This window comes from Acipenser ruthenus, chromosome 21 (genome assembly GCF_902713425.1).
Source record: "Acipenser ruthenus chromosome 21, fAciRut3.2 maternal haplotype, whole genome shotgun sequence".
In the NCBI taxonomy this organism is placed as follows: domain Eukaryota; kingdom Metazoa; phylum Chordata; class Actinopteri; order Acipenseriformes; family Acipenseridae; genus Acipenser; species Acipenser ruthenus.
In genome coordinates, this window is record NC_081209.1 from 20,027,389 (window position 1) to 20,053,822 (window position 26,434).

At 39.4% G+C, this 26,434-nt stretch overlaps 1 protein-coding gene across 1 annotated transcript in view; it reads left to right on the top strand.

Annotated features, from left to right (window-relative positions):
- Positions 1 to 564: 564 nt before the first annotated feature.
- Positions 565 to 26,434, top strand: part of LOC117963055 (activating signal cointegrator 1-like) — a 46,541-nt gene continuing 20,671 nt past the window's right edge. Inside the window, exons 1-11 of the mRNA XM_034901509.2 lie at positions 565 to 825; positions 2,312 to 2,490; positions 3,051 to 3,187; positions 3,315 to 3,536; positions 4,124 to 4,202; positions 4,399 to 4,522; positions 5,670 to 5,885; positions 6,168 to 6,294; positions 6,531 to 6,724; positions 7,654 to 7,778; positions 8,083 to 8,174. Coding sequence (XP_034757400.2) covers positions 746 to 825; positions 2,312 to 2,490; positions 3,051 to 3,187; positions 3,315 to 3,536; positions 4,124 to 4,202; positions 4,399 to 4,522; positions 5,670 to 5,885; positions 6,168 to 6,294; positions 6,531 to 6,724; positions 7,654 to 7,778; positions 8,083 to 8,174 — 1,575 coding nt within the window. The 5' untranslated portion in view covers positions 565 to 745. The remainder of the gene's footprint in view (positions 826 to 2,311; positions 2,491 to 3,050; positions 3,188 to 3,314; positions 3,537 to 4,123; positions 4,203 to 4,398; positions 4,523 to 5,669; positions 5,886 to 6,167; positions 6,295 to 6,530; positions 6,725 to 7,653; positions 7,779 to 8,082; positions 8,175 to 26,434) is intronic.

Genomic DNA, 26,434 nt, shown 5'->3' on the forward strand with positions numbered 1-26,434 from the left:
TTATCCTGTGAATCAGAGGGTTGGATTACAACATCAATCCAAGATGACTTGCACTGCCGATAACAATATGAAGAGACTGGCAGTGGGCTTAGAACGGTTCTACCATAACCACTGAAAACACAAACAAACAAAAGTAGTCCCCATGCCATCAGAAACCACTCACACAGAATGTTAGGATGGCAAAGACTCCCAATGCACAGTAGTTGGGGCTATTGCAGACTTTACAGGTAAAGCTTATTTCCCTCTAGTGGTGAAAGGGGGGATTACAATTAACTGCGTGGGAATGGAATTAAATGTACATACACTCCAAATACTGATAGATAAATGCAAACGACGTCAGATTTTGAAGCATTTGTTCCTCATTTGACCAAACTCTGATACTAAATATCTTGGTATCCCGTCAAATATATGATTTGAAAAAGCAATGAATGGTACCCCAAATATTCATTGTACTCTTACTGCTCTTACTACTCTAGACAGTGTCATTTATTTATGTATTTATTTATTTAAGTGTAACTCTGACACATCTGCGCCTTTAGCAATGTCACTAGGAACCATTGTCCTCGAGTTATGTGTTTCCTGGAGGGCATGGTGACAGTTGGGAACGGTATTTACGTGTACCCGGAAAAGCTGTTATGTTTTTTTTTCATACCCTATCTGATAGAGAATGAAAGCACTGTGCAATGCTAAGTGACATCTCGTTTGATTTAATTCAGTTTCAGTAGAGATACTTCACAGGAGGATAATGTCGGAGTCGCTACTCCGTTGGTGTCAGGATAAGCTGATTCACAACTTTGGACTGGATGCCAGTGATGACATCATTCAGTGAGTAAAGAAACGCAATACAAATTAATACAAGTGATCGGGACACTGACGTTTTTCCGAAGAACGCTCAATAAGGATTTGCTGGTGGGGTTATGTATACGTTTGCCTAAAATGGGTGTGTCATACCTAATGCGAAGTATTTAATTCGTTTGGTTTGATTGTTGATGGTTTCAAAAACGCTGTACCCCGAACCTCTTTACAAAGGCATATGTTATTTCTTCATACAGTCTCTTAAAGACTTGTTTTAATTTTTTTTATTTCAAGTAGCTGATATTTGTAATGGATTCTGGTTTGTGTGTGGTTCAGTGCATGCAGTACTTCGCGTGATACAGACCAGCTCTCACCTGTCAATGTTTTTATATATATATATATATATATATATATATATATATATATATATATATGGTATCCCATATATATATATATGGTATCCCATATATATATATATATATATATATTAGCTCAAAGAGCCAGCTGCCCAACGTTTCGATATGTTGTACATATCTTTCTCAAGGGAGCCTGTGTTTGAATCCAAACATTGGAGGTATTTATAGGTTTTTGACGGCATGACAACTACTTGTTATTGTTTACATTCAAATTCATGATTTATTCTTACATGATGTAATGGTGTTCTATATATTGTATGTATATATATATATATATATATATATATATGAGCTGCATTTTTAACAGGACTCTTTACATTGTATTGTTATCCATTACTACAAAACCTTCAATCATAATTCTAAGGTAGAACTTAGTAACTAAGTCAATTGACAAGTGATTAAAGGGTACATAAGTACCACATGGACCTCTCAGAACTACATTTCCCATCATCCTCCTGCTCACTGCTAAATCCATCTCAGTTATGTGAGCTGGAGGATGATGGGAAATATAGTTCTGAGAGGTCCATGCGGGTACATGGGAAGCCATCTTGAGGCAGGCAATTTAAAAGTTTAAAAAAGTGGTCAAAATGTAAAAAAAAAAAAAAAAAATTAACAATACACACACCTTACTTAAACTGTTGTAGCAACACATGGGAACATGTAACACAATAAAATAAAAAGGTCCTTATGTACCCTTTAAGCTAATGCCTCCTTCAACACTGATGAAGGCACTACCCAAACATTTTGTCAGCTTTGCTTGGTTTCTTATAGGTTTTACCAAACAAAATGTGATGCTCTTGCATGTGTTGCTGATTGATCTAACATGGAATGACAGATTTATTGGTTTATCTCAATGGTTTAAGGGCGAATTCTGCATCGAATGTACAGATTTCAAATGCTATGGCTAAGTTGTTGAGAAAATAAAAAAATATATATAATTAATGAGGTTCAATAGACATTTGATATCAGACCCAGAGTGATCAAACAACCAGACACCTGTGATAGAATGCATGGACTGTAAGCTGTAACCAGCTTGTGCCTGGGAGCATCTCTGACCACTGCTGTGACTTCTAACAGGGGATTACATGTCTACTGCACAGGTACATTTTATCCATTGAAAGTGCAGAGGAGATTGAGGAGTATGTAGGAGACTTGATCCAGGGGACAGATGGAAAGAAGCGGCAGTTTATTGATGAGCTTCTGGAGAAATGGCAAAGGTCCCGCCAACGAGCTCCGGAAAACGTACAGCTGTACCGCAGAAACGAGGAGATGGACACAGGTTAGACTGTCTAAGATATCTGCTGAGAGAAAGAGGAATTGAGCCAGTATCTGATAGCAGGTAGTGAAATAGTAAGGGAGAATGGAATAGTTTTTATCAGTGAATGCAGAGCCATCAGAATTCTGCAAAAGGAACATTCTTTTTGTGCCTAGATTATTATTTTTTTTTGGTAGTTTTACAACATCTATGTTTCATGTGATATCTTGTTACTTTGTTAGCGGGCACTTTAATTCAATCCCTCCAATATTTGCATTACTTTAAAGGGAACTGCATCCAACAGGATAATGCCAGTGCTTTAAAGATAATAAAATATATATGACCTGTTCTGAGAAATTCAGACAATTGAGCGAATGGCTCTTTGATTTCTTATATAATTCTTAAGTAGAAGGAGCACAAACTATTTACCAAGATCAATTCTAGCATCTGGGCAGTATTCTATAAGAATAGCATTAACAAATCAGTAAATATATATTTTTTTTTACCCAGTAATATTTCTGCTTGGTTTGATCTGGGGAAAAATTATGTTACCTTATCTAAAGCAAGCTGTTTCTTTTAAGCAGAGGTTTCAGAGACGATGAGGGGCTGCGATGCACTGAAGAAATCCAAGCGGAAAGGGAGGAACAAACAGGAGACCATGATCTACACAGAACAAGCGCCTGGACCAGATGAGGTGAAGACACCCATAGATCTGGCCAAGGTACACATTAATAAACATTCAGTGTCTCAGTCTCAGACCAGTAGAAAAGCAGAACGTTTCAATCCACTTCAATGTAACAACACATTGTAATCCTACAAGTGCAAATCCTGGAATGATTTGATTTCAGGCACAGGAAAGCAGCCCCTCCTCCTCCTCCTCCTTTAAGAAGAAGAAGTTTGTGAGTCTGTATGCGAAGGAAGGCCAGGACAAGCTGGCGATTCTTCTTCCAGGGCGCCACCCCTGCGAGTGCCTGGCACAGAAACACAAGCTCATCAACAACTGCCTGACATGCGGCCGCATCGTCTGTGAGCAGGAGGGCTCGGGACCCTGCCTTTTCTGTGGCAGCCTGGTGAGTCTAGTGGCTCTAGGCAGGAGGTGTTCAATGAATTGTCATGCTTCCTAGCATGCTAGATAGCGTTATACAAAAAAGTCATTCCCTTGCTGGAATGTGGTGCTGTGGGGTTGGAACATTTATTGCCCATTTTACATAGGGGATTCACATGTTTAATCTGTACCTCAATGGGGAAAAGACATCCCAGGATTACCACAGATAGGTGTCCAAGGTGATTTCCCGGTGCTGTAAAATGATCCAGTAAAATCTGGCTGTGGCTTATCCTGCTCACTTACACATACTTCCTTCCTAAAGGCTGTATTTAGAAAACATACAAAATGATGTTACACATTTTCGAATAATTACCTTGTGCGGTTATTTTAAGAGCTCCTATGTGTACATTAGTTGTTTGTTTTTTTTCTGTTACATTATCAGTTTGATTTTTCTTTTAGAAATCCATCTGTTCAAATACATGAAAATGATTTTAATGAGAAGCCGTCTCTTGAGAGCAGTGCTTCCCCAATATGTTATCCCTGCAAAGAACACATTAAAAAAAATAAAAAGCTTCATTTTAATTGAAAACTTTCTCATGTTTGAACTGTAAGGTTTGCACTAAAGAAGAACAGGAGATTCTGCAGCGGGACTCCAACAAAAGCCAGAAGCTTCGGAAGAAACTCATGGCAGGTAGGTCAATCGTGAGCCCTGTAGCTTTAAAAAACAGTATTTGCAATATTATATGTTGTAATTAAGATCAAAATGAATTGGCTGACCCCTTGTTGGCACAACACTATATTCACCAGACTCTTCTAGTTATTAAAACTGTATAGCATCCTTTAGAATTGTAGTTTTCCTTACATGTGTGGCCCTTGTTGTGTGTCAGGAGTGGAGCGGGGCTGTGAGGGTTCTGAGAAGGATGTCCTGCCCCACGAGGAGGCTCGCATGCAGGCAGGACTGGAGAAGGCCCTCCAGCACAAGGACAAGCTTCTAGAGTTTGACAAGAACAGGTTGGTAGCAGAGGGAAAAATCCTAATAATGTATGCTAATATTCACAGTTGTTTCTACCTCTATAGTCATTATAGGAAGATTTTCCTGTTCATTATTATTATTATTATTATTATTATTATTATTATTATTATTATTATTATTATTATTATTTGTTTATTTAGCAGGCGCCTTTATCCAAGGCGACTTACAGAGACTAGGGTGTGTGAACTATGCATCAGCTGCAGAGTCACTTACAACTACGTCTCACCCGAAAGACGGAGCACAAGGAGGTTAAGTGACTTGCTCAGGGTCACACAATGAGTCAGTGGCATTATACATCGACTGGCCACAGAAAGGGAATGGAAGTACCGGATTCCTTCGAATTTAAGACGCAGCCCAAATTTCCCACCCTCAATTTGAGGAAAAAATAAAACCTTGAATAAAGATGCATTTACAAAGATACAACCTCAGTTACGCATATGAGACATTTATACAAAGGAATACTCAATTTTTTGCAATGCAATGCTACAAACTTGTCTATTAGGCATATTGTTAAAGCATATTGTATATTGGTAAATTAGCATGCCTGTAACAACAACAAATCTCTCCTAGTCATCATCCTCTGAGTTGGAGGAGTCTTCTGTATTACTTGACATATTTCCCAGACTTCAGCTTCTTTGAAAATTGTTGCCTGTATGTTTATGAGAAGAAAAAGTTGGTTTAAAAAGTGCGTCTTAAATTTGAAGGAATACAGTATAGTCACCGTGTCTGCAGAAGTTTTTTATTTTATTTTAAGTGTGATTGCATCCTGTACATTCAGTGTAAAGATTAGTCACTTAGTGGTGCTGAGAAGAGAGCTAAAAAGCTTCAACAAAAACGTAAACTGACTTCACCATCACTACTGTATTCCATTACTCATGTTATTAATAAGGCCATTTTTATATTGTTATCTAGAAGGGACTTGTAATCACAGTGAAAAGGGGTACCAATTATAAGGTTACTAATGCTAATAAGCAGTAAGATTTTTTTTTTGTATGCAACACTAGTAGTGCTGTTTGGTTTCAGGACATTTCAGTTCTTATTTATATCAATAGTGATCAAAACCTTTGCCCAAGCCCGTACCAAAACTTCCTAGGAAGTGTGTAGTAATCCCTCCTCCTCCCTCAGCGTGCGTCGCACCAAGGTGATCGATGACGAATCGGATTACTTCTCCACGGACTCCAATCAGTGGCTGTCGCAGGCGGAGCGCGAGGCTCTGAGGAAGCGAGGGGAGGAGCTCCGGGAGCTGCGCCATGCCTCCCGCCAGGGCAGGAAGATCACTTTCGACTTCGCTGGGCAGCAGATCCTAGAGGAGGGGGAGAAGATGACCGAGTACTACAGCAAGTGAGCAGCGCCACCTAGAGGGATGGAGGTGCAGGCAGCACATACTGTACCTGCAAAACATTAATATTTTGAGCACAATTGAGATGGTTTGTATTAAACCCGTTTTGATAAATGAAATCCAGTTGGATACAGTTTTCATGGAACTTTGTGAAACGGTTAACTGTAGTGCATTTTTTATGAATCGCCCTGTATATCTGTAATGTATTTTCTGTATAGGTGTGAATCAGAGCTGCTCGGTCATGCATGGTGGAATGCATCACAATGTTTGAAACCTCTTTCTAGGTTTGATGACACGGTCCATGCTCTGAACACTGGGTCCCTGGGACAGAGCTCCAAGCCAGCTGACCGCGGCCCTCGACAGCACCTGCGAGAGCTGGTTAACCCCAATATTATTCAGGCTGCACCAGTGGTAGGTATCTGCAGTGCACAGTATAAAGGCAGATGCTTAACAGATGAACAGAAACCTGTGTTCATGGAAAAATTATAACCTCACTATACGTTTTTACATCATGTATGTCTGTCCCATAGCATTGCACATAACATCTGACTATTTATATGTATTTCATTAGTTATTCTAAGGTCCTCTTTCTGAACTTAACACTCTGATTGTGTGTTCAGTGACCCGTGCTTTGCTTTGTTCTGCAGTGGGTGGACCTGAACAACCCCACGCCCCTCAGGAAGCCACAGAGCTCTCAGATGAAGGGCTCTCAGAGTGACCCCAGCGCTGAGCGCACCCGGCTGAGGATCCAGGACAAGGAGCTGCAGGAGATCGCTGACGACGGCTGGTGTCTCAGCATGCACCAGCCCTGGGCTTCCCTGCTTATCAAGGGAATCAAGAGGTAGAGTCCCGTCCTCTTCACTGCTCCTGCCCTCTCTGACAGCACGCACCGCTGCTGTTACTCTGTTTCAGCGCACACAACTTTGGCAGATCTATCAAGGTCTTCGCAACATTTTTAGAAGTGAATTTGAAATACAGATGTATTACGCACATTTAGGTGTACGCTATTCCTCATGTAAGAGTGCAATTTCTTTTCCTTTCACATTGAATACAGTCTAGTTTTCATTGAACTCGGATAACTCAAATTCCCTCAATACAAGTTTTTAACAAGGTCCATGTCTTAACATAATAGAAACTTAAAGTAAAACACGCTTGAAGATTCACTTTCCTTTTACTTTTACCAATTAGATGGAATTATATTTGGAGCCTCAGCAGGAACAAATCAATACTAATGCACTTGGATAAGAGGAAGGACTGTTTTCAGCTGTTGTACTTAGAGACAGACATCATTTTCTTCTTTTATTTCTACTGCTGTTTTTTTCTGGTCTCTTGAAATTCGTCTTTAATGGGAATTGATTGTAAAACCATTGCATACTAGTATTAAGAACCTCTGGAGATGTGGTAGATAGAGGTGCCTTTATATCACTATTACTATTGTGATGTCACTGCTACTGGCTGTTGAAATGTGGAACACCCACACAATTAGTGTAAAGAGAGGACACACAGTGGTTCTAAATGGGTAGCATTCGTTTTGTTCCTCAGTGTTTATCTCCTCACTCACTGATTATTTCTATGTGACCCTCTTTGTGTGTCACACTGTATGTCTATCTAGCGCTTCTAGCTGTGATGGAACATTCTTCATTTAAGGTATTGATCAGAATCTGGGGATATATGGAAGAACCTCTCCTAACATGTTTTCATGCAAATAAAAAGCAAGCCTGCAGGTTTGTGGAAGTGATAAGCCTGTATGTTTTGTGTGATTCGTGGCAGGGTGGAAGGCAGGACCTGGTACTCGTCACACAGGGGTCGTCTGTGGATCGCAGCCGCAGGGAAGAGGCCCACTCCACAGGAGATCTCCCAGGTTGAAGCCTCTTACAGGACAATGTACAAAAGAGGTAAACCAGAACAGGATCTGATGCAGTATAGTGTAACAGCACAGTGATCGATTATCATCCCAACCCCCTAGTTTACAAATTGAGCAGATTTGTATTTTTTAAAAGGTTTGTGTGTATGATTGTGGGACTGTTTTGTACTGGCCCACCATTTCAACCCCTTTAAAAAACATACTTAATCCGTTTAAAGTGTTGCTGTTCAAGATGTGCTTGCTTAACGTTGGATCTTTGTCAGAGAAGAGCGAATTGCCTTGCTTTTATAACGGGTCTACTGTGCGTATGTGACCGTATTTGTTCTTTTTTCCAGTCCCTGAATTTCCCAAAGATTACCCTACAGGATGCCTTCTCGGGTGTGTGAATATGGCAGACTGTCTGTCACAGGAGCAGTTCAGAGAACAGGTCAGTGCAAGCTGTTTTACAAAGCCTTAAACACAGCCCTTAAACAAAGAGGCTGCAGCTCTATACAGAGTACATGGGTCATGAGGCTGCAGCCAAATACAGGGTACATGGATCATGAGGCTCAAGCATACCAAGTGGGGTTGCACAACCCTTTAAGTGAATGACCAACGTTAATTATTTTTTGTTATAAAGCCCTTGAAATAAGCTTTCCCATGATACTACTAACCTTATTTATGTAGGAGAATAAAGAGATCGGATGCAATTGTACCACCTGCAGCCCCACAGTTCTCACCAGGTGGGTCGTTAGTAACACAGCTCTTCTGTGACGTGCACATGACGCCCACCGTGGAACCCTTTTCTCAATCGCATGAGATTTCTGTATCCTCACCCACAAATGGAGGAAGCCCCTCCTCAGAGTTCGGTCCTCTCGGACTGAAAAGACCCTTTCCAACAAAAACCAAGCCAAGGGGACAATTGTGGGCCATCTTTTCTAACACAAGTTTCTCTTTGTTTAGTCCCAGCGCCGTCCCTTTGTATGTTTGAAGCCCCTTTTCTGGGCTCCCCTGCTTTTAATTTAGCATTCCACTATTCCCGTTCAGTTCGATTGCATTGTTGAATAATATAACTCCATGTTGTTTATTTTCCCACCACTAGAGGTGCAGTATTCCATAAATAAACAATTGGAATGTTTTTAAATGCTTTCATAATCCTCTCATGTGATTCACCTGTGGAGTTCAGGTCAGGTGAGTTTGGTGAATTAATCTTTATTGCATTGCTGTGAGCACTAAAAAAATAAATAAAAAAAAACTATGGAGTATTTAAACAGTGCTGTTGATGCATTTAAAACTAAGGGTGTTAACAGTTTAGAATTTACATTTTTAAATGTCAGGCAAGTGTCAATGAATTTAGCCCAGGTTGTCAGAAATAAGCAGGGCAAATATAGCTTTAGTGTTATTCATTGTAGTAAGTGTACAGTGTTTCATATTCAAGATTTCCTCACTGCCTTATCCGTGTACAATTAAATGCTGTACACATACAGTACAGTCTTATACACAAATACAAGTTGCAGTTATTTATAAAAAGTAATGCAATACTATTTAAGATGGATTTTCTGATTCCCAGTACGTTTAAGTTTAAAATTAAAGCGTTTAGGAAATTAAACAGAAACAAACAATCCTATTTAACACAGCAGCTAAAGTCCGCTGAGGAGATGTGTAGTAATGGTGCTGAACTGTTCTGTCACTCCTCTGAGTGAAGCTTAGAAGAGAGAGTGATTCTTCCTCCTCGAACTAATTCATAATAAATCAATTATCTTCAGTGCCGGGCTGAGTCTTCGCTAATCTTCCTCTTACATCCTGTTAAACTGCTTTCATGTCTTTGGTGTCACAAGAGTGGTCTGTTAGACACCGTCCTCCTATCCTGATTTCTTTTTCAGATCTGGCTTTGGGAGTTTTGATTTGTGTCTGCAGCGTGATTGATGCTTTTAACAGAGGTAGAATGCATGTAATGATAGGCTTGTGTTTCCCATTTGTTCAGAGAGCTTTCCAGTGGAAATCCGATGGTATCTGTGCTGTGATTAAACCTGCGGCGTGGGTTTCTAATAATGTAAAAAAGGGCAGTGAGTGTTAGCTTTGTGCTCTTCTGTGTAAGAGCCGTAGGGGGGTGCATATACCTGATGACAGGGTATATGTGACCGAATGATTTTTACAATTCTCTCGCTCATGGAATAGTGATCATACTTGGTTACACATCCTTACCACTTATGCTTGGTTCAGTTTTGAGCTTGCTGTAACCTACTTTGCATGATCTTTTCATCGGTTGTAATAATAAAGAGAACCATTTGCCTGAATTTGACTGGACATTTGCTTTGATATTTTCTTTTACAATAAGCTACTGTATATGCTGTCCATGTAAATTACATCAGAGGAGAATTCTTATTTGTACTCTGGAGATGGGTATCTTTTATTCAGTCTGAATTATGAGCGCTAGGAATGCATTGAAAACAACGAGGAAACGAGAGAAAGCTGCTGGTGTTTTAGTAAGACGTTCCTTTTGTTTTTCCTACATGGTGGTATGCAGTTTGTATTTGTGACTCATCCCGGTAATGACATACAGATCCTGTATGTCAACCTGTTTTTGTTCCATATAAGAGCCGTGCTTTCAGTTCTGCTGGAGGCTTGATTCTCTGCAGCGCTGCTCCTGTGTTTGTTTGTACAGCACCGTGGGGAATCTGCTTTGTACTCCTGCAAACCACACTGTTCCCCGTGGCCCACAAATTGATTCATTTAGTGCTTCTAATAGGGTGGGTTTTCATAAATGCATCCTAGAAGTGAGTTAGAGCAATGGCTACCAAACTTGGGCCAAGTACCATGATACGACAAAAGGGGGTGAACAAAAATTCTGGTTGGGGATGTTCGTCTGTATAGCAAATGTCATGGGGGCCATGAGCACTCGAAATAGTTACACGAAAAAAAAAAAACCTCTTTAATACATTACTTCACAGCACTTGATTCAAAACATAAAGCAATTGCAGACCCTCCTGGCTACATCCAGGAAACACTTAAGTGAGTGGAGAGAACATCAATCACGCCCCCTCACTACACCCCTTGCTTTAGCTTATTGTTTATTGCGAGCCCTTCGAACGTATTTTAAGTAGTTTTATAAATCACAGCCTGTTGGTCCTGCCAGCATAATTACGAAAGGGAAATCAATAACCTCAGGTTTTACTGTCATTGGACTAGCATAAGAAATCTACATGTGTTGTGCTTGTGATCTTGAATATGTTTTACTTCCAATCCCTGCCCCGCATGTACAACGCAGGAATTCCAGGTGCTATCCAGCTTGATTTCTTCAGTGATGTGAAGTGTATGTGGTGTTTTCTGTTTCCTCTTTTTTGTGGGCTCCTTTTCCATAGCAGCTCCAGCTTTTAGTGCGTAAACACACATTTATGTTGTGCAGGTAACTCGCAATTGAGGCTCACAGGAAAGCCTGCCAATACAAGGCTTAAAGTATTCGCTGGTTTGTGCTTATTTTACAAGAAGGAGGGGTCATTAAACGTGATTCCGGGGTAATGTGGACAGCACAACTGAATAAAACTTAATGAGAGAGAATGTGTGTGAAAATGGTGCTCTTTGTGTGTCTTTATACTGTCCATCAGATTTGAGTAAAATAGTTAAATAGTAAAATAGTTCCAGCAGGGGTTTCCAAACTGTGGGCCATGGCAGTAACAGCATTCTGTGTATACTGATGCACCAAAGAAATGCAACACTCGGGTCTAATGGATTTAATCAAATATTTTAAACATAGATAACAAACAAAATCACAGAAAATGTGAACAAAAATACAGATCAAAGAATCATGATTAGTTTTTAGTATGAAACGTGACACACTGTCAAAATGAAAACATTACAAAGTTAGTGTCGGGTATGACCTCCCTGAGCATTAACACAATCCTGGCAGCGTTGACGCATAGACCTGATCAGTCTATGGATGCTGTGGGATGTTCCGCCACTCTTCCTGTGCAGCTGCAGCCAGCTGGTGAAGGTTGCACAGGAAGCGGTTGTCTCCTGTGGATGGCACTGGCGATTCGGTCCCACAGATGTTCTGTTGGACTCCGGTCAGGAGAAAAAGCTGGCAACGGCAAGACCTCGACATATGATCGACTGGGTATTGATCATCCATACGGCTCTGGTGTTTGCAGTTTTAGCTGGCCTATTATATATTATTAACTAACAGTTAACAGAAAATAATGTACATTAACATGTTTATTAGCTGTTTGTTAACAGTTAATAAACCAAAAAAATGGCCCTTAATATAAAGCGTGACCTGTAGGTGGCGCATGTAAGATGCTTGGGGAGGCTAAGCCTCCCCAAAATAAATTTCTTTCTGTGGTTGTCTTATTGAATAAGAATGAGTGTTGCTTTATAAAGAGGTGGCAGCAGCAGCAGCAGCAGCAGCAGCCACCGCCATGCTGTTAAACAGTAAAGGTCTTCATGTCATCTGCTCTGACGCAGTCTCATCCATCACGCCCGCCCGCCCGCTCACAGTGTACAGGCTGCCTGTGGTGGAGATTTACAGGCATGACAGGACTGGAGCTCTGTCAATTGCACCGGTCAGGAGTTCAAATCCTGCTCAAGGATAACCTGAGCTGGAACTGCCAGCAGCCCAGAAACGACAGCAGTGCAGCTTCTCCTTTAGTTGTAGACGAGCATCAAAATGTTATTGACGATAAAACATTTTTCTGTGCAATTAATAATCAAGACTAAGCAAATGATCAATAACATGACGATAATCGATTGTTTTTCCAACCCTACCAGAAAGAAGTGTAAAGCAGGGTGGGGGGCTCCTCTGCATTGCCAGGGGTTCAGTATTTCAGTTTTAAAACGGATTTAAAGATCACACAGTTTACTTAGGAAACACCACAGAGTTATTGGCCCCAATATCCTGCTCAGATAAACACTTTTTTTTTTCCATCGCAAAATGCCAGGAAATGATCTTGCCTGCCTACTCGCAGTCTTCAAGTAGAGAAAATAGAGAGAAATGTGCAAGAGCTGTTTTAGGGAAACCACACACTACACAAATGAAAACTCAAACAAGCAGATAAGAACATGTGGCTCTGGTTTTTGTGTTCCGGCTTGTATTTAATTGTAATCTGCTCAAAACAGACGGCTCTTTCTGAGCGGGAAAAACGGGATCTTCTTTTTAGTCGGGTGTAATTTAGCCGTTAATTTGAATCGATTCTATTAATCCCCCTTTTGTTGCATTCTGCCCAATTCCCTTTGAAATAGGACTCATTTAACCATTGCAAACCTGCGCTAGTCTTGGAGGCTAGATTTGTAATAGCTAGCAGTCTCTTTAGCAAGCCTGCTGAAGGGGCCAGCTGATATGTTTGTGTTTTGTTCTGTGGGTAATGCGATATATTTTCCAAGCACTGAAGCTTTGGATTACAGCCAGACCCGAAAGTGCTGCTGCATTTTTTTGTGATGTTTTCCCAATGAATCTCGGCCATGCATGCTCAGACTTCTTGCCTTTTTCATTATTTCATCCCCAGCTCCAGAGACTCGGTGTGCCTTTCACTGTAAATAATTTATTTTTCAGAGAGACCTCGTTATGTATTTGCTGGCCATGAGGTAAAGGAATGTGTAATGTTTTTATGCCCCAGGGCCGCATAGCTTGCAGTAGTTGTTACAGTGGTAGACTAGGTTACTGCAGATAGATTTAAAGGCATTGCAGAGATCAGCAAAGAAATAAAGCAGGATCAAGGTACATTTACACCTCGCTCTCTCTCGCTCTCTCTCGCTCTCTCTCGCTCTCTCTCGCTCTCTCTCTCTCTCTCTCTCTCTCTCTCTCTCGCTCTCTCTCTCTCTCTCTCTCTCTCTCTCATATCCGGCCCTATTGCCAAAAAAACAATTTAAACATGATGGAATGAAGTCTGTCAATTCCAACCAGTAAATGGATTGATATGGTCTTAATAAAACGTTGGTTAGACTGTTTCCAAGTTGAGCAAGACTGTGGTAGGCAACACTATATTTTAATTTTAGTTTACTGTATCATAACTTGGTTTCTGTCTCCTCTGATAGTGAAGCGTTTGTCACATAATATTGTAAAATATGTTTTAAAAAATAGTGGGTTGCCTGAAAAGCCGAATATTAGGTTAATAGTAAGCTGGACTTGTTATATGGAGCTGATCATAGGGAAACAGTTTACTGTAAAACCTTTTCATTACTTAAATGAATGTTTCTCCTATTGCACAATGCAGTGCTGAATTGTTTCCCCACCACACTACCATGCGATACGCATTGAGGAGTCTTTTCAGGAGCAGACTTGTGTTAGTAATAGCATGGCAAATAATGACCAGAAATCCACACAGAACACCCGCAACAGGTAAGAAATTCATTATTCGGAACTGTGTTATGGCTGTGTTTATCAAGATGATAACGATAATAGATTTCAATATTTGATAAGATGAACTACATCTAAATTCAGGTATTGATAGCTTTTGATTTTTGTTACATTTCACCTAATAAACAGTATAAAATCTTCAGATCTATTAGGAAAATGTCGTAACTTTTTGTTTTCATTTCAAATTTTGTAATGTTGTGTGTTTATTTTATTGTGGTGTTTTTTTTTTTTTTGTATATGCTTGTAACCTAGAACCATACCCGGTATGTATTTCCATAAAGTGAGGCTGTGTGGTCCAGTGGTTAAAGAAAAGGCCTTGTAACCAGGAGGTCCCTGGTTCAAATCCCACCTCAGCCACTGACTCATTGTGTGACCCTGAGCAAGTCACTTAACCTCCTTGTGCTCCGTCTTTTGGGTGAGACGTAATTGTAAGTGACTCTGCAGCTGATGCATAGTTCACACACCCTAGTCTCTGTAAGTCGCCTTGGATAAAGGCGTCTGCTAAATAAACAAATAATAATAATAAAGTGGGACGGCAACTGTACAACAGCAAGAGTGAATTGAAATGAACAGTGGGCACAAAAAAAGACGGTTTGAAACCATTGTCGAATGATTTACAGTACATTTATTTAACGCCTACCCTACTGTGCTACAGCATGTTGTTATTAGGGAGAGAGGCGTCGGGTGAGCTGGCATAACATTCGCAATAAAGGCACAGATGTGCAAATGAAAGTGAGGAGTTGACAACTTTCTATTAGTTTTCAAAAATATAAATGAATTCTGTACTTCAAAACAAGAAAATTAAATTTTCAAAAGACATATTAAACTCAAATCAAGAACTAGAGCAATTACTCTGTGTGTGTGTGTGTATATATATATATATATATATATATATATATATATATATATATATATATATATATAATCTCTTTTCATTGAAGAGCCTGAAGCAGTTTCTAGTGCAGTACAAAGCGTTCTCCTGTATCAGTCCCATGGTACAGCAATCTGTTCCACACAGCTCTTAGTGAGAACAAAATTGGCATTCAGATTGCAGTGTCGATGTTTCCTACAAAAGAGTAGACCTTGAATAAGCTGTGTGTTCTGAAGTGCGGCTGTTTCTGCAGAGGGAACACATTATTAATGGGTTAGCTGGTGGTGCAGTGGATTAATGCGCTGTCTTAATCCGAATGACATTTATGTATTTTATTTGCATCACAATCCAGCATTAACTGAAGGGATGAGATCACAGAGAAACCATCTTGCCAGGCAGGTTCCAGTTGTCATATAGATGAGTGGTATCATCTGTGCCTGAAAAAGACAGTATTTCCAGAACAATACCAAATGAGAAATGAAAAGTAGAACCGCAGTCCTACAGAGCACTTCAACATTATCAGTGTATAAACTGTACTGTACAGACTCTGTGGATTTCATATATGCACTCCGTGAGATTATTATTACGAAAATAACGCTCATTTTTTGTGTGCAGTTGATTTTTTTATTGCACTAAAATATGATCTATAATTGTGTTGTTGCAGAACGTGTTTCTGACAGTCATCTAAAAATGATGAGCACAACAGCTACCAAAAAGTCCATCTCTCCAACCTATGCCCTGGATATGTCCAAAAAGATGTTCTGGGAGATAAGTTCAGTCTCCCCTATTACGGGGGGAAAGCAGTGAACATCATTATTTTAAAAAGGCCACAAAAAGAGAGCTAATCTTTTTAATTTCTAGCTGATTGTCAACTAAAACAGTAATGATTATCCAACACCTAAATGATCTATAGTTATCAATACTGAATAACTAAACACACAAAGCATATACTCATACCACTAATAGGTCCTAATACAGCTGTGTCTTAAGGAAACACCTATTTAAATGTTCTAGTACTAAGCCTTGTGCCCCACCAAATTGCCTTACAAACCAGAATTTAATGTAGTTCAGCAGTTTTTATAAATCTTTTTAGTCCAGAATCAAACTAAGTTTAGGTAAAAGGAGTAATAAATTGCACTGGAAAAATATTCATGCTACTCATCCATTTACATGAATCAAACTCCCCACAGTAAAATGTGCCTCATCCTGCATCCCACATTCTGTATAATTCGGCATAATCCCTATTGAAATTAATGGTGTGATACCCTCTCCAATCTGGAACCTATCTATTCTAGAATCCTGCATGATTTGTGAGTCTTGTCATCCTAAAATGAATGGAAAACTAACTGTGCAGTCTGGCACAAAGTCATGTGATTTTTATTTTCTAAGTTTATGATCAAGCATGTAAATATGCAAATGTCCCACGGATATGGTACAGTAAAATATTAATGGAGAAAGTAAAATGAATACCACTTTTTGAAAGTGTTCAGTTAATTTTGTCATTCATACTTTTATTTCTTTTAGGTATTCCAGTACCTCTGTAAAGCAGCACACTATATATTCCAGCACAATTTTCCGTTCCCAAGCGATGCCGGATTAGGGTTACTGTATTTATTCCTTGCTAAAATATTTCATAATCTCCTCTCAGTTTTACATTTTCTACAATTAATAAACGTATTAGTGTTACCCAAGGATCCATTCCGTGAATGAAACTCCTCCATTTCATTATTTATTCCCTGCTAAAATAATCGTCTTAGATTTTCCAGAATGAATAAAGGAAACATGGATTTTGATTGTAAAATAATGTTTTTACCGAGTTGGTGTGTGCTGGGGGCTAGGTTAATCTCTAACCCAGGTAGTAGTCTTTCCTCTATTAAGCAGGTCAGGCTGGGGTGAGGGGGATTATGTGTTGCAGCAGGCACAAACAGAAGCTTTGCTAAAGCTGCAGTTTCACTTGTTTGTGAGGCATAAAAGTACAGGGCTCTCTCATCCTATCACAGTTCCATAATTCACAAAGTTGTCTTCTCACGGTTACACCATGTTGATGGTAAATTGAATATGTACCGTGAAAACCCTCTGTATGTCATCATATTTGTATAGCCGCATTGATCAAATAATTCAATTAAATAAATCTAGATTTTGAACTGATTGCACAGCAAAGGAGATTCCATTTATAAGTATACTATGTTCTTGATTCTATTACGAGTAATTCTATTAAGTGGTTTTCACAAATCTGTACTTTTACTGTTAGGTCCCTAATTCCCTCAGGTAGAGAAATCACTTCTATCATTTTCAGGAAGCTGTTCAAACAGGTCCTTATGAAACCCTGCCCTGTCTCTTGTAACTCTAGGCTGAGAAAAGGCTACATAGAAGCACAGCATGATGGGTGGAAATAATGTGAGAGCCGTTTTGATTGTGGTGTAGGCTTCTCTGAATGGTCACCCGTAGGAACCTTTCTCTGACTGAAGACTAGGAAACCAGTGAAGGATTACCAGTATGATGTACACTGAAGCGTATGCATGGGACTGATTTCCCTCTTCCATTTGCCTCAGTACACAGCTGAAATTCCCATAACATATATTACACAGGCCCTGGGACGAGTCCTTTTCAGACAGACGACTTTTAACCAGGTTATTCAGCATACGGGGACAAAGAGAAATCTTTCAACATGAAATCCACAGAGCAGGTACACAAGATGAAAGCTAGGATAAGAAAACAGTGCAAATCTATGCTTTTTAAAATGTTTGAATATTGCCAAATGTATTTTTTTTTTTCAAAGCAATGGAAATATCTAAAACTTTTTTTAATGCTGTTCAATATGCACACTTAATGCAATATTTCATTAGTAACCCCTGCATGTATTTAAGAGTGATAAGCAAGGCATTAAATCCTTTGTTACCATATATGAATAATTCAGACTCCTTAATGTTGTGATGAAAATTAAGCAGGGACAACAGTTTGTGAAGGTGTTGAGCTGCTAGACCATGGAAGCAAATTGACCTTGCAGCCTTAAAATTGATCTAGATTAATCTCTCACCTAAAACGCAGAGATTATTTTAATATATAAAGACAACTTTTCATGGTGAACAAAGAAAAAGAAAGAAAGAAAGAAAGAAAGAAAGAAAGCTCACCATTGCTTAGGACTTCGGAGCCACATTAGAGTACTATTACTGAGACAAAGACAAGTGCGGTTTCTAGTTGAGTAAGGGGACAATCCAACACATTCCACATAGAACACAGTGTGCACTCGTAAGTGAATATGCTTATAAAATCTGACCGCAATTAAACAGGGCATGCCCCAGTTAATGCAGTAGCACTGCCTGCTAGTGGGTTGTTTTGCTGGAATGGTAATTAAATATGGCATTATCATGTTGCAATGCCTGGTTACCCAGGTGAAATTGACAGGCAGGCAGCATTAGTAAACACAAGCCGAAGGCAAATGTAATCATTCCAGAGGTTACCAGTGGATGCTGCTCCATTACTTATCTATGCAACGCCTTAGTATTAAAGTATACAGTTCTTTATGCAACTTTAGTAACAAAACAGAGGTGTGCTGTGTTTGAGTTGAATCAAGGGCACATACATTGCATCTAATTGAACTGTGATGCAGGTTTCATCCGGGGCTGCAGTATAACTGCATGGCTAGAATTACAGTTGCATGGTTAAAGGTACTATTTAAACGGCTTGGGGTGGATTCGTGCTTGAGCATTGTATAATTATCCTTAACTTCAAACTTTTAAACAAGTATAACTATAAGAAACTCAAGTCAAGTACACACACGTTTCAGTTTGTGCCTCATTGATATGGTCAGTGGAAGCTAAGGCCTGCCGATGCCTGCATGGATTATTTCAGGGGCCCATTTACACTTGGGATGTTTATTTCAAACTGAGTATGGTTTGGTTAGTTTAAAAGCATATATGAATGCTTCAAACAAACTCAGTCCCTTCAGGATGTTGTCCTGGGTTTAAGAATATGAATTTGAATATAAAAAATCAGTTCCCAAAAATACAGAAGCGAACCAGAGAAAATGTCTAACCGAGTTATTTTGCATTGAAGTGTGATGTGAATTCAAAAGGAATTATATATATATATATATATATATATATATATATATATATATATATATATATATATATATATATATACAGTACTGTGCAAAAGTTTTAGGCAGGTGTGAAAAAATGCTGCAAAGTAAGAATGCTTTCAAAAATAGACATGTTAATAGATTATATTTATCAGTTAACTAAATGCAAAGTGAGTGAACAGAAGAAAAATCTAAATCAAATCCATATTTGGTGTGACCACCCTTTGCCTTCAAAACAGCATCAATTCTTCTAGGTACACTTGCACAAAGTCAGGGATTTCGTAGGCATATAGTCAGGTGTATGATTAAACAATTATACCAAACAGGTGCTAATGATCATCAATTCAATATGTAGGTTGAAACACAATCATTAACTGAAACAGAAACAGCTGTGTAGGAGGAATAAAACTGGGTGAGGAACAGCCAAACTCAGCTAACAAGGTGAGGTTGCTGAAGACAGTTTACACCATGGCAAGACTGAGCACAATAACAAGACACAAGGTAGTTATACTGTATCAGCAAGGTCTCTCCCAGGCAGAAATTTCAAGGCAGACAGGGGTTTCCAGATGTGCTGTCCAAGCTCTTTTGAAGAAGCACAAAGAAACGGGCAACGTTGAGGACCGTAGACGCAGTGGTCGGCCAAGGAAACTTACTGCAGCAGATGAAAGACACATCATGCTTAGTTCCCTTCGCAATCGGAAGATGTCCAGCAGTGCCATCAGCTCAGAATTGGCAGAAAACAGTGGGACCCTGGTACACCCATCTACTGTCTGGAGAAGTCTGGTCAGAAGTGGCCTTCATGGAAGACTTGCGGCCAAAAAGCCATACCTCCGACATGGAAACAAGGCCAAGCGACTCAACTATGCACGAAAACACAGGAACTGGGGTGCAGAAAAATGGCAGCAGGTGCTCTGGACTGATGAGTCAAAATTTGAAATATTTGGCTGTAGCAGAAGGCAGTTTGTTCGCCGAAGGGCTGGAGAGCAGTACACGAATGAGTTGCAGACAACAGTGAAGCATGGTGGAGGTTCCTTGCAAGTTTGGGGCTGCATTTCTGCAAATGGAGTTGGGGATTTGGTCAGAATTAATGGTCTCCGCAATACTTCTCCATCATGCAATACCATCAGGGAGGCATCTGATTGGCCCCAAATTTATTCTGCAGCATGACAACAACCCTAAACATACAGCGAAAGTCATTAAGAACTATCTTCAGCGTAAAGAAGAACAAGTCGTCCTGGAAGTGATGGTATGGCCCCCACAGAGCCCTGATCTCAACATCATCGAGTCTGTCTGGGATTACATGAAGAGAGAGAAGCAACTGAGGCTGCCTAAATCCACAGAAGAACTGTGGTTCGTTCTCCAAGATGTTTGGGCCAACCTACCTGCTGAGTTCCTTCAAAAACTGTGTGCAAGTGTACCTAGAAGAATTGATGCTGTTTTGAAGGCAAAGGGTGGTCACACCAAATATTGATTTGATGTAGATTTTTCTTCTGTTCACTCACTTTGCATTTTGTTAATTGATAAATATAAACTATTAACATGTCTATTTTTGAAAGCATTCTTACTTTACAGCATTTTTTCACACCTGCCTAAAACTTTTGAACAGTACTGTGTGTGTATATATATATATATATATATATATATATATATATATATATATATATATATATATTTTATTCAGCTTATTGTCAAACAAACTTTACTGGGTTAATTTGCAAATGAACCGTATGAGGCTAGCTTGGCAACATTCACAGTTTGATTTCAGTTTTAGAAAACCTTGATTAATCCTTCTCCAGTGCTGTTCCGCATGAATTGCAATATAAAGCACCCTTGGCATTGTCAGTTACCTCGCACACCTGCCACTGAAATTCTGTATCGAAGTTGAGAGCTGTGGATCGCACCCCCAGTCAGTCTGAGCTTGGTTGACAAATGAGGCAGGAAGAGTTCTCATCTTAAAAACGTCATCAGGTGAGATGGCTGCCCTATGCTGTGGAAGGGGAAGAAAGGGGTTCTCCAACATTCCGTCACGTACAGTATGTGCTGGAAGGCCTTCAGGTGCTAGATTGACAGTAATTGAGGTTGAGGCTGTCTGTTCAACCACAAGGTGCAGCAGCTGCTGTACAAGGCTGCTTGTCTTTTGGGGAGGAGAGGATTTCAATAAGTGGGACCATCCTCTCCAGAGTTTCCCTGTGAGATTGCTGGCAGACAGTTCCAATTAGTACCAGTGGAGAGGGCTCAGCTGAGTACCGTGAGAGCTGTCACAGTGATACTGGGATAGATCCTTGAGAGTTCAGCATTTGCAGACAAGTCGCAGCTCTCTTTCTTAATGGATAAATGTGCCTGTCAGCCACATTTGCAACTGGCTGAAACAGTATGATTAGGCTGTGAATAGGGGTGAAATGTTTCATTGTGTATCAATGAATTGTGATACCTGATCAAAAAGACTAACGTAACCTAAGGTTATAAATCAACGTTAATGGATTAAACCCTTTTGCAGAAACAGTTGTAACTATCAACCTTGATATTTAAAATGACGATCTTTATATTGTCCTTTGTATTTATTTGAAATTTGACATTCATTTAACATCCCGTATTCAATTACAAGTGATTTGCAGTGCATCAAGATACTAGAATGTAAAAGTGAATGCAAGATCCTCACAAAACGGATGTTTTCTGTTAAATGTTTAATAAAACAGTATGCTGATTAAGACATTTAAACCTTTACAACCTTAACATGGCTACACGGTGATAGGTAATTGGGTCAATCTTGAATATGATTTGTAGCTGCTATTCATTCTCCCTCATTTAAGTTGTGTTTTTACAGTGTCTTCCACTGTACCATAAAGGATCATTTTACACATCATACAAAGCAGCCATCAGCACCATCCCATGTATAATGTTTTACAAATGTGTGGCCCTGCATGTCCGGACATGTTTTGTGATCTCTAGCTGTGGAGAGCAGAACAGATGCTGGAATGACTTTTTAATTGGAGCTTAGCGCTGATACCCAAATAACAAAAACTAAAAATGTGTGTTTGGCAATTTTAACAGTTCAAGTAGAATAGAACTGCAGATACTGTACCTTCATCACAGTTTGGTATTTCTCACTTCTGTAAACTGCTCTAAAGATAGTGGAAAAGTGCAAAACTCAGGGAACTTGGGTTAAGAGTTGGGTTGTGTGCAGTCACCCAGGAACACTACAGATGTTTTAAATTGATTTTTTAAAAATAAAAAAGTATTCGATTTTGGAAAATAATTCTACAAATGGCAACAACTTTTTAGACATGCTGTAAATTGCAAGATCATACGGTTCCCAGCAAAAGCTAAGTAACTAATGAATTGCTTAAAAAAAAAAAAAAACACCCAGCATATAATACAAATAAACCCCTTGAACTAAAATGATTTTGTCAGTTTTAGATTGCATAGCTATACCGTTCTTAAAGAACACAATGAGCTACTTAAACTAATTCAATTTAAAAAAATCTGCCAAAGTATTTAGTTTCAGGGGTGTACAAACCCAATAAAAAACTGAAGAAGGTAGCTAAACAATTAATGAGGGAGGAAACTTCTCAAGATATTGAGCCAACACTGTAGTATTCTCCATAAAACTTTGGATATTGTCTGCAATTTTAGTGGTGCCTTGGTATCTTGGAAACAAGGAGGAGAGTGTAGGTTTACCCAACAGTACACAATCAGAACAGTCCCCATGCTTTGTAAACGGCTGCTGATCTTCAAAGACAGTACTTTCATTGTCCAGCACCCAGTGGCATTATGTGGTGTGTGTGTGTTTGATCGTCCTTGCCTGCAGTGTGCTGTGTGCAGGGAGCAAGGATGTTTACTCAACCCCTGGTAGGCAGACTTTACAGGCATTGCCCTGATCGCTCCCCGGGAATGCCCTGAGGAAGTTTCAAAGACACTTTCTCTGTACATGCCTAATCTCTCTCTCTCTCTCTCTCTCGCTCTCTCTCTCTCTCGCTCTCTCTGTCTCTCTCTCTCTCTCTCTCTCTCTCTCTCTCTGAATCTTTCAGAAGGAACTGCAGAGTGGAAGGAATATAGCAATACTCTGTTCAATCTAATTTGCACACACAAACAGGGAGGGTGCGACATCAACGATGCCCAATAGACTTTTGCATGGTTTTCAACTTCATTTAAATGAGATTTGGAAAGCGGGTCAGCTAGTTTAACAGGGAGGCATTTGTTTCCATTAAAAAAAACAGAATGAACTTTGCATAACCCTGTTCTGAAATCCATAGCCAACTATGCACATTTGTGTTTGAAAGATCAGACTGTGATACTTTGGGTTTTTGCATTTTGACACGTGTTGCTGCATTGTATGTGGCGCAGGGTGTTAAGCTGTCTGTGTTTCACAGAATTAATATGATGCATATTTGGAAATTCAAGTGGTGGTGTAAAAACCGACTAAAATTGACAAATGAACTTGCACCCGTATTGGTTTTTAGAAGTACCTTAAAAATGATGAAGAGGCATCAATCTGAGCAATCTGTAAATCTGCTGTGAACTGCACAGACTCTGACTTGTTTCACTTTATAACATTTACCTCCTGGAAGAGATCCAAAAAACTGTTTACCTCAACCAGTTCAGAGCAGATTGGCCTCGCTGCTCACATTTCTTCTGCTCTGTTTAGCACAGGGTTTCCTTTCATGTATTTCAACCTTCTCAATTGGTTGCTTTGCTTTGTAAAGAGTAGCATGTGTTCATTTCTGGTTTGTGTATACAGTAAATTAAGTGAAAGTTGAATACCACTAGAATATAACGTGATATGCTTTAGACTTGAGGCCAGTATTATTATTAATCAAGTGGTTTTGTTTAAAATTTATAATGGCCAAATTTATTTATTTATTATTATTATTATTATTATTATTATTATTATTATTATTATTATTATTATTATTATTATTATTATTATTATTATTATGTGTTTTATTTAGCAGATGCCTGGAAATGCCTGGAAAGAAATCCTGGTCAAAGCATCTGCTTTACAAAAATGATAACCTGTTCAAGGAATAAAATCATGTTAGCGGTATAAAATGATCAAGTGACTAATTTAATTCCTGCAACTGAGTTTACTAGTTTTACACAGTTACATTTGTTTTATTCCTCTTGGACAATTTCCATTTGAACTTGCTTTAAAACAGGACCTGTAGTGTTTTTAATGAACTATTTTTACTATTTCACAACGTGGTAGATCCCTGGAAGAACCGTTTGAGAAGACGAAGCCTGACTCTTTCATCTCGCTTTCTTATACCCCAGGTTATCCGGACAAGGACAATGAGCACCCCTCTAGCTATCTCTCCAAATTCAGAGACAGGCCAGTGAATCCCTTTTTTAAACAGAGATTGAGTGCAGCCAAGCAGGCCAGCCGACATGCAGTCCTGGTACCGCTCCAGCTACAGAGCTAGAGATTGCTGTCTCTGCTTTTAATTGAGGAAACACAAGTGCACTCAGGAATAAAGGACAGGGTGAGCAAGGCTTTTCCACCCCAGCCTATTTAACGCTAATGCAAATTGAGCTGTGCGGTAATGTGCTGTTCTGTCCAGCTGTCCAGATCTACGTAATCTGGACGTTGTAGATTTTATATTACAGGAGTGATTGCCTTGTCATTCCTAGTAAATTTAAAAGAATGATCCCATTATATTCCTGCCAGCGTTTTGGACTGAAGAGCCTTTTTTCATCAGAGCTTAATTGCGTGTATGTGTGTGCATGTTCGTTTGTGTTAGTAGTGATGTTTCTTTTTTCCAACTAATTGTAACACACATTGGCCTGTGTACACTTGGCTGTAGCACGATGATGACGTGCAAAAACAACAGATTGTGTGTATCTTATACATGTGAAAAAGAGCACTTATCAACTTTTGGTGTGTAGTTGGGGCTACATATCTAGGGAATCAATGTGATCTTCAGAGACTCTTTAACAAGTGGTGCTGTAATTGGGTCAGTCCAGCTCAAGTGGACCTTGCTTCCCCAAAGGGATTCGGAAGCAGTCGTTGCACAGCCCTCCGGAACCATTTAAACTCCTTACAGGCTTGTCACATCAAGTCAGTGCTGTGAACTACCTAGGGGATCTTCAGGACCGAACCCTTTTTTCTCTTGTGGTTGTCGTGCAACTCCACATTTGTGCATTACGAAAAATATTAAGATATACGATTCTCCGCTCCATTAATGAACACTCTCAAAATGAAAATTACATTTGATCAAAAATAAATAAAAATGTAGAAATATGTATTTTTTTTTTAAATAACATTTTTTAAAAAAATCTGGATGCAAACTAACAACATTTGGGACCAGATTTCCGTTCACCAAACTCAAATCTACTAGGTCTAGCTTGTCCGTGGCTGAGGATTTTGGAGATAGTTGGGGTGTGAAATATGGGAGGTTGGGTTACGAGGCAGTCAGCATCTAGGAACATACTCAACAGTTCTTAGGGATGGAGTAAAGATCATTCAGTCTGAAAAGTTCATCTACTAATAGATGATCAAAGGAGGAGTTTTATAAGATCTCAATGGATTGTTTCTTGGAACAATACGAAAGGCTCAAAGTGCTTAATAATTGCAATGCATTTGTTTTTCAGTACACTGTGATCAAGGGAGACACCTCCAGTCTTTTTGTTGGGTGTACTGTGTGTGCGGCTATTGAAATGTCTAGCCACTAGCTTTCCTAATGGTCATAACAGGGGTTGCCTTAAAGAAGTGCTAACCAAGATTTTAAAATCCATTTACTTCTTATTAACTCCAGCTACATTATCACCTGTTCCCTATTTCAATTACTTTCATTGCTTGTTTTTAAGACTATATTTGAGGTTACACAGATGTTTCAAATACAAATATACAGATTGTAGAGTTGCTACTGCTTCCTGGTGCCTGATCACTTCCTGTGTCAATGTGATAATGTAACCTACTGCACAGAAAATGACATGATACCACAAACACCAGTGTAGTTGTTGTATTTGTAGTATTGTACTTGCATTGTAAAATATGTCTTTTTTGAAATAGATTTTCCTGTAGCATTTACATTCCTAGCTGCATATAAGAACATAAGAAAGTTTACAAACGAGAGGAGGCCATTCAGCCCATCTTGCTCGTTTGGTTGTTAGTAGCTTATTGATCCCAGAATCTCATCAAGCAGCTTCTTGAAGGATCCCAGGGTGTCAGCTTCAACAACATTACTGGGGAGTTGGTTCCAGACCCTCACAATTCTCTGTGTAAAAAAGTGCCTCCTATTTTCTGTTCTGAATGCCCCTTTATCTAATCTCCATTTATGACCCCTGGTCCTTTTTTCTTTTTTCAAGTCAAAGAAGTCCCCCGGGTTGACATTGTCTATACCTTTTTAGGATTTTGAATGTTTGAATCAGATCACCGTAGTCTTCTTTGTTCAAGACTGAATAGAT